We start from the raw sequence: 8,747 nt of genomic DNA on the forward strand, positions 1-8,747 counted from the left end.
AAATAGATACCTATGTTGGTCGTAGGTGTTTATGATTGTTTGTCGAATTAATTGAAAACGTTTTATTAAGTTTTTGAAAGAAAATTGGCCCACAGAAATGAAGCTGCATCGCGTAGGCGAGTAATACAATTCACCTGTTTTGAATCCTCAATGGGTAAAATAAGTCACGGTTGACATATCTATTGAAATCTTTAATAACGTTTTGTTGTATAAGATCATTGATTTAAAGATGAAACCCTTATTTTATTTTGAAAGATAGTATCTATATTTTCAATTGGTTTTGTTTTTCAGTCGAGGTAGCTTCGAAGCCGTGGAATCGTCATCGGCGGCGACGTCGTTCAGGTCTAGTTACGTTGGCCATAGATCTACCCTGTATAGTATGATGAGTATATGAATGCTCACTAAGTACACTAACAAGTGTGAGTTTGAATTACCATAAACTATTCTAAAACTGAACTCCTGTTTCGCTGTCCATTCCAAGTCGGTTACCTCAACATTTCTCAATAAAGATGTTTAAATGTTTGCGTTGCAGTGCAGTCTGTCTTTGCTATATTGTTACGTTGTGTCTCTCTAGTTGCATCATATCTGTATCTAATAAGCAAGAAACCAGCGTATAAACCCTCTGTCTACTGTCGTCACGTGACTGACTGCATCAATCTTCTAGCATGTAAGCAAGAAACCAGTGTATAAACCCACTGTCGTCAAGTGACCCACTGTATCATATATGTATCTAGTAAGCAAAAAACCAGCGTATAAACCCACAATCCACTATCTTCAGGTGACTGACTGCATCAATCTTCTAGCATGTAAGCAAGAAACCAGTGTATAAACCCACTGTCGTCAAGTGACCCACTGTATCATATATGTATCTAATAAGCAAGAATCCAGCGTATAAACCCACAATCCACTATCTTCACGTGACTGACTGCATCAATCTTCTAGCATGTAAGCAAGAAACCAGTGTATAAACCCACTGTCGTCAAGTGACCCACTGTATCATATATGTATCTAATAAGCAAGAAACCAGCGTATAAACCCACAATCCCCTACCTTCAGGTGACTGACTCCATCAATCCTCTATCAGATAAGCAAGAAACCAGCGTATTAACCCACTGTCCACTGTCATCACGTGACTCACTGCATTATATCTGTAACCAAGAAACCAGGGTATACACCCACTGTCCACTGTCGTCACGTGACTTATTGCATCATATTTGTATCATGTAAGAAAAGAACACGATATTAAAACCCTATGTCCAATGTCACTACGTGACAGGCTGTTTTATACGAGAACTTGTTTATTAAAAATATATAAAATACAAGACCAATAGTAAAAAAATCGAAGGCCTTATTAAACGCACCAACAGTCACGACATAGGTATCCACAAAGGTTTGGTTTACCGCTTTTGGATCTATCAGCCAAGCTGGAGCTTACTGGGTTAAACTAGATTAGGTACGTTCAATCTCAAAATGTACCGATTTATTCCTGATTGTGTTGACCGATAATGTTGCATAATCCAATGGGGTAAACGGTTTGAAAGACAATTATAGTAATTCGCTATTAATTGGTAATATTTTGTATTGATATCCAATGTAATAGTTTTATTTGATTGTTTAATAAACTTCAGAGAAAATGACAATTAAGATAAAATACTGCAGTTTATGGACATCCTCTTTTGTAAAAGTCAACAACAAGTTGTTCGCTATCTAATATTTATTTACTGTTTTTCTTTCACAAAACTGATGTCTGCTGCTGTTTTTGTAGTGGGAGACATTTCTATACATGTTATATCTACCCCAGTGTCAATCGGAACACCTCGTCCATTATCAAATATCCTCTGAAATATTACGGGTTTTTGGAAAATAGTTTATCATGGCTGACCAAAGAGATGTCCAAACAACAAAGCAATATGTCAGACTAAATAGGGGTTGATGTGCTATAACCACTTTTTTTGTGTAATTTTACACTTGAAACATCTTTTTGAAATATATGAATGGAAAAGGACCCTTGTGAGGAACTAAATGGAAATGTCATTCATTTTCAGTAGATGGGTTAAGTCTGTCTTCCATTTGACAGATGCTGAGATAATTAAAGAATCTCCAGTATATTATGGCAAATATTAAGAACACAAATGCTTTATTTAATTTCTTTTCAACAAATTAAGTCTTAATCTGACTGAACATAGATTGATAATATGTTACACGTTCGAACTCAGTATATTTATAAACTTATATTTATAATTAGATGTCTTAAGCCACGGACATTTGATTTATTTGTCGGTGTTTACCCATACCAGTTCACCAAATGTAATATTTGATTGTGAGTGGCATACTTAGTTGAATATATGTATTCACCAACATTGTAGCGTGTGTGTGGGTCGGTAACAATCAGCTACGATGCACAAATGGATACCGGTATCCTGAAATAGCTCTCTTACAAATAGAGCGTCATGGCCCGGTGCAATGGGTTTGAAGACGTCAACAAGCCCACATTTCAATCAAGGTTAATTTCTATAACATCAACTGCTGGCATTTTTTATGTGCCCATGAATGGCAGGCAATTCAATTTGAATCTTGTTGTTATTTTCAGAGGGCTGTATGGTACTTAAAGGCTTTTAGCTCTGAATTCCTGGCTTGTTCTAAAGAAAAAACGCAGATGAGGTATATTTGGGTCTGCTATTTTCAAAATGAGAATAATCATGTAACGCGTTAATCTAGTTAAAAATATTCCTGCATGTTTGTACAATTACGAATAAATCAACAAAGAATGACTGTATAAAAATCAATATTGTAGTAGAATTTTAATACGATAAAACTTTTTTCTCATTAGTCCTTAAGTTTGACAAGTAGATGTTTAAGACTTAGTGGAAAAAGGAAGAAACACGTCATTCAAAGTGTTTAAACAAAGCATTAAAGCTACACTCTCAATGTTTTGTTATAAATCAGAATGTTAATATTATAAAGAAGTGATGAGCATTGCTTATGCCCCCAGTATTTATTTTCGGTATTTGAAATACCAATAAAAGCTTATAGTATCAACTATACCTTACAAAATGTGTCCCTTCTTTGTGTATGTAAAGATGATCGGGCCGTATATCAATGCTTTTTAATACAAATCCAGTTTTTATGACGTCAGCGGCCCATATCATATATTTTGGCCGGTCCGGACCTCGCCAAAGATATAATATGGACCGCTGACGTCATAAAACTGGTGAGTGCTGCTTACAATTTTCACAACGACATTTTGTTCGCAAGTAAACATTATTAGATTTGTTCATTAAAACACATCCAAGGCGCTTTAAAATTATTAAATGGTAAAATAGTTTTCGGTGTGATTTAAGAAATATTAGAAATATTACAGACCACTTTATGTTGCATTATAACAATAGTGCATTATAAGGACCGGCAAGTCAGCCCCCGAAGGTGACCTTCTTGGGCTGACTTGCCGGTCCTTATAATGTCACATGACCCTCAGCAGTGTGTAATATCTCTTAAGTATGCAATTGGATGTGTAAGTTTGTCTGTAAACTATGAAAATAATGAGATTGCATCTGTAAGTTTAAGTGTGTAAATGAATATTTCCAATTAAGAATAATCCTTTAATTTAGATCAAATTAAATATAACATAACATGACATATGGTTTTACAGAAATATATTTGATTTTATTGACTATGTGTTTATTCTTTCCTAAAATGATGTAATAAAAATTATTTTGAATTGCATTTTTTTGTTCGAGGAAATGTGCTGATGATTTGGCATCGTATTAGTGTCAACATCGTTATTGTTGTGTGAAAATTAATGATCCTGCCCAAAAGGTTTAGCCAAGTATTTAAAGAGAATACACGCTCTGAAGAAACTGAAGTTCCTTGGATAACAAGGTACCTTGAAGCTAACTTTGCTAAATTTGGAAGTTTATATTTGTTTGAATCCCAGAACTGAAACGATTGATTCAATTTTTGGTTGTTCTCTATATAGGCTGATTTCATCCGCAGTTATATTTTGGTGACCGAATGAATGATGCGGTAATGGCTATATGTGACCCTTTTTGAAAAGTATTATTCGAGGTAAAAGCCTTGCCGATGCGTACATTTAATTTATTTCAACCGAACGCAGTGAGCTCCCCTGTCATTGCAACTTTAAGGGAGCCCTACCATCTATAAATCGTACATGCTGAAAGTCAAACGATACAAATTCAACATTTTTGTCTTACTTTATTGATATTTGATATATATATATATATATATATATATATATATATATATATATATATATATATATATATATATATATATATATATTAGTGTTAATTAGTTTCAAGAATGTTTTGTATAAAGTTCCAAAGCTGACCAACATTATGAATTTTCATTTATATACACGAACCTGTTGGGTGACGAATAAAAAAAGAAGAAAACAAATCTTTTTCAAGCTTTTATTTGATCGATATTTTGACCGATACGTGAACTTTCGATACCATTTATCAACGAAACGTCTAATACCGGTATTCAATTTAAAACGAGGACCGGCACTCAGCCCTAGTGGAAATGGTGTTTCTTCAGGTGTCGAAAAAAAAACACTAAATATTTAAATGCAAACATACTTTGATGTGACAATTAATATTTTCTCTGAAACACGCACGTAAAATGTATCAACACAATCCATTTCCTTGTTGTTCAATGTGCCTTTTTACGCGGATAGAATATGGTGTTAATCAACTACTGCCGAAGGTTGCCGAGTTGTAACGATTGTCCCAGTGGAGTAATTTTTTGTGATTACTGTCCCAGTGGAGACATTTCTGTGTTATCTGCCCCGGTGGGCGACATTTCTGTGTTATCCGCCCCAGAGGGCGACATTTCTATGATCTCTGCCCCAATGGCGACATTTCTGTGTTATCTACCAAAGTGGGCGACATTTAGGTGTAATCTACCCCAGTGGGCAACATTTCTGTGTTATCTACCAAAGTGAGCGACATTTATGTGTATCTACCCCAGTGGGCAACAGTTCTGTGTTATATGACCCAGTGGGGACATAACTGTGATATCAACGCCAGTTGACGACATTTCTAGGATATCTGCCCCAGTGGGCGACATTTCTGTATTCTCTGCCCCAGTTGGCGACATTTCTGTATTATCTGCCTCAGTGGGCGACATTTCTGTGTTTTCTGCACCAGTGTGGACTTTTCTGTGTAATCTGACCAAGTAAGCGACATTTCTGTGTAATCTGTCCCAACGGGTGACATTTCTGTGTTATCTGCCCCAGCAGGTGACATTTCTGATATCAGCCCCAGTGGGCGACATTTCTGTGATATCTGCCCCAGTGGGCAACATTTCTGATATCAGCCCCAGTGGGCGACATTTCTGTGATATCTGCCCCAGTAAGCAACATTTCTGTGATATCTGTCCCAGTGTGTGATATTTCTGTGATATCTGCTCCAGTGGGCGATATTTCTTTGATATCTGCCCCGGTGGAGACATTTCTGTGTTATCTGCCCCAGTGGGTGACATTTCTGTGATATCTGCCCGAATGAGTGAAATTTCTGTGATATTTGCCCCAGTGGGCGGTATTTCTGTGATATGTGCACTAGTGAGAGAAATTTCTGTGTCATCTACCCCAGTGGGACATTTTTGTGATATCTGTCCCAGTGGGTGACATTTCTGTGATATCTGCCGCAGTGAGAGACATATCTTTGATATCTGACCCAGTGGGTGTCATTTCTGTGCTATCTGTCCCAGTTGGTTATATGACTGTGATATCAGCCCCAACGGTTGACATTTCTTTGATAGCTGCCCCGGTGGAGACATTTCTTTGATATTTGCCCCAGTGGGAATTATTATTGTGTTATCTGCCCCAGTGAGCGACATTTCTGTGATATCTGCCCGAGCGGGTGACATTTCTGTGACATCTGCCCCGTTGGAGACATTTCTGTGATATCTACCCCAGTGGGTCATATCTGGGTAATCTGCCCCCGTGGGCGATATGTCTGAATAATCTGCCCCAGTCTGGACATTTCTGTGTTCTCTGCCCCACTGGGCGACATTTCTGTGTTATTTGCCCCAGTGAGTGACATTTCTCATTTTCTGTGTTATCTGCCCCGGCGGAAGATATTTCTGAATTATCTGTCCCAGTGGGAGACAATTCTGTGTTCTCTTCCTCAGTTGGGAATTTCTGTTTTCTCTGCCCCAAGGGAGACATTTTTGTGATTTCTTCCCCAGTGCGCGACATTTTTTAATTTTCTCCCCAGTGGAGACAAAACTGATGCCTGCTGTGGGTTTAAATAATGGACTACATTTGTTTCGTGAAATTTGCCCCAATGGAGACATTTCTGTGCTGTGTTATCTGCCCCCCAGTGGGAGATACTTTTGTGTTAACAACCTCAGTTGAGCTATTTCTATGTTATTTGACCCAGTTGGATACATGTCTGTGTGCTCTGCCTCTGTGTTCGTTACCCAAGTTTTTCTGCCTCAGAAGGCGACATTTCTGTATGCTCTACCCCAGTGGGCGACATCTCTGTGTTCTCTACCAAAGTGGATACATCTCTGTGTTCTCTTCCAAAGTGGATACATTCATGTGTTCTTTGGGAGTTATAAATGTTTTCACTGCGCAAATATTTAAAGGTATTTGATGTATAAGTATGTGAAATTGAAAAGCCTGGTGACCACCAATGAACTATGTTTAAAGAGAACGAGACTAAAGTGAGGTCTTCAAGTGCGGGAATAAATTAATGAAATTGTATGTGTTTGGTGCAACATCTCTGGCAATTATAGTAAATTAGTATGTCAAGTTTTCAATTCTTATAAGTTTATTTTCAAGGCTACTTATTAAGCTTATAGTGATAAAACAAAATATAAAACAAACTAAGACGTGGCAGATCTAGATTAGCACAATTGACGACATACAACAATGGGTATATAATCAATTCCTGGTTAAATAAAAATGAGTCTGATTTTGAAAAAAGTCAAACAAATAGCAACACGCCTTAATATTAAATCAAGATTAACAGATAGCAATCTGTCATTCTTGATATAAACTAACTTGTTAAATAACAATTCACCATCTCGGTTAAACGATATTATACGATTAGCATGCACAATTTAACAACACTTTGTTCAGAACAAAATTAATTATTAATGTTGACGATCAATAAAATATTCATCACTTAGACATTGTTTACCCCCCCCCCCCAATAGTATTTGTAAATTGATTGCTTATTAGATCGTTCATTCATGACAGTTATTAGTACACAGTCATAAATGAACGTCAACGACAATTCATCATTGGTTTACCAACGCTCTTTGATGAGGTGGATTTCGTAAGTTTCACCACGATGATAAGAGATATATTGGATGATTTGTTTCAATTTTGGTTATAACATACAAGAGAAAGATATTTATGTCGAATTGACATGACTATAATTTCCGTCTTCTGTGGTCAATTTTGGGTATATAAGACCGTCATTTCGTCTAAACTAACAAGCAAAGCTCAAGCAATTGCAGCGCTAGTTGTTGAGAACAAAACAAAAGGTAATGTTTTGCCCCTTTATTCTTTCATGAAATTAATATTTGTTTTCTGATAAACTTTGCAATTATTTAATATCAACGTAGAAGGTAATATAAAATTCAAATTATATTCTGATAAATACATTAATACATATTATATTACCTTTATTTTAAACGTTGTCAACGTAATGCCCATGATACTGTTTGACTGAGGAAGATTTGAACCAAATGGATTTAATATTATTTTGAATTTAAGATAACAACACAGTCAGCTTTTATTTCTAAACTTTCATAAATGAATGAAAATTGGAACGTGTACATCATATTCCAATGATTTGTTATGGTGTGATTTAATTTCTATTTTAAGTAGACACTTTTGTATTTTCCAGCTATCAACATGGTCAAGGCGTTGTGCGTCCTCCTCATTGCTATCGTCGGCCTGTCCGCCGTCCAGAGCTTTATTAGAGGGTACGGATATGGGGGTTTGTACGGCGGTTATGGTAATGGAGGGTTGTACGGCGGTTACGGGTACGGACGAATGTACGGTGGCTATGGATACCCTGGCATGTACGGACGTGGCTATGGCGGTTTGTACGGTGGTTACGGTAACACAGGAATGCACGGTGGCTATGGATACCCTGGCATGTATGGAAGTCATTACGGAATGCAATTTCACCGATACCCTAGCTATGGCTACAGATTTGGAATGAGGCACTTTGGGAAGGGTAAGATATATCTTTCTTTAAATTGTGATAAATGCTAAATAAAACTGTTTGCTAAATCAAACATACCAAAGATGAACATTATTCCCATTAACCTGATAACGTATCATAGTAGACAATTCAGATTTGGATTTCGGTTAACCGTAAAACCCTTTCACGTTCTGTGATTCTTTTTCAGGAAAGAAAGGCTACTACTAAGGAACGGAAAGTCTCACCTTATCACCTCACTTCCAGTCCAAAGATTATGTGTTTGTTGATTTTGTATTGTATGAAATATTTCATTGAAAATAAAATATTTACATCTTATAATAATACATCTTTATCTTATAATATCTTATATATATGAACATAGTTAACATTAAACTGAATAATTGATTTTTAACCTTTTCGTGTATGCTTATAATTAACTGATACCTATGCACCGATGAGTGGTCCGCTTTGGCGAATGTCCGTTAATCGTTCAAAAACGTCGGTTTGTTATTTAATATCTCGTGATTAATAAGCCCGTTTCATTCGTACCGAATATGAAGA

At 36.5% G+C, this 8,747-nt stretch overlaps 1 protein-coding gene across 1 annotated transcript; it reads left to right on the forward strand.

Annotated features, from left to right (window-relative positions):
* The first annotated feature begins 7,394 nt into the window (after positions 1 to 7,394).
* On the forward strand, positions 7,395 to 8,528 carry LOC128214519 (keratin-associated protein 19-2-like). Its single transcript, XM_052921022.1, has 3 exons — positions 7,395 to 7,518; positions 7,884 to 8,219; positions 8,395 to 8,528. Exons 1-3 carry the CDS (start codon positions 7,401 to 7,403, stop codon positions 8,412 to 8,414), a joined length of 474 nt encoding a protein of 157 aa, XP_052776982.1. The 5' UTR covers positions 7,395 to 7,400; the 3' UTR covers positions 8,415 to 8,528.
* The last annotated feature ends 219 nt before the right edge of the window (positions 8,529 to 8,747 follow it).

The sequence above is a fragment of the Mya arenaria genome, chromosome 13 (assembly GCF_026914265.1).
Source record: "Mya arenaria isolate MELC-2E11 chromosome 13, ASM2691426v1".
In the NCBI taxonomy this organism is placed as follows: Eukaryota; Metazoa; Mollusca; class Bivalvia; order Myida; family Myidae; genus Mya; species Mya arenaria.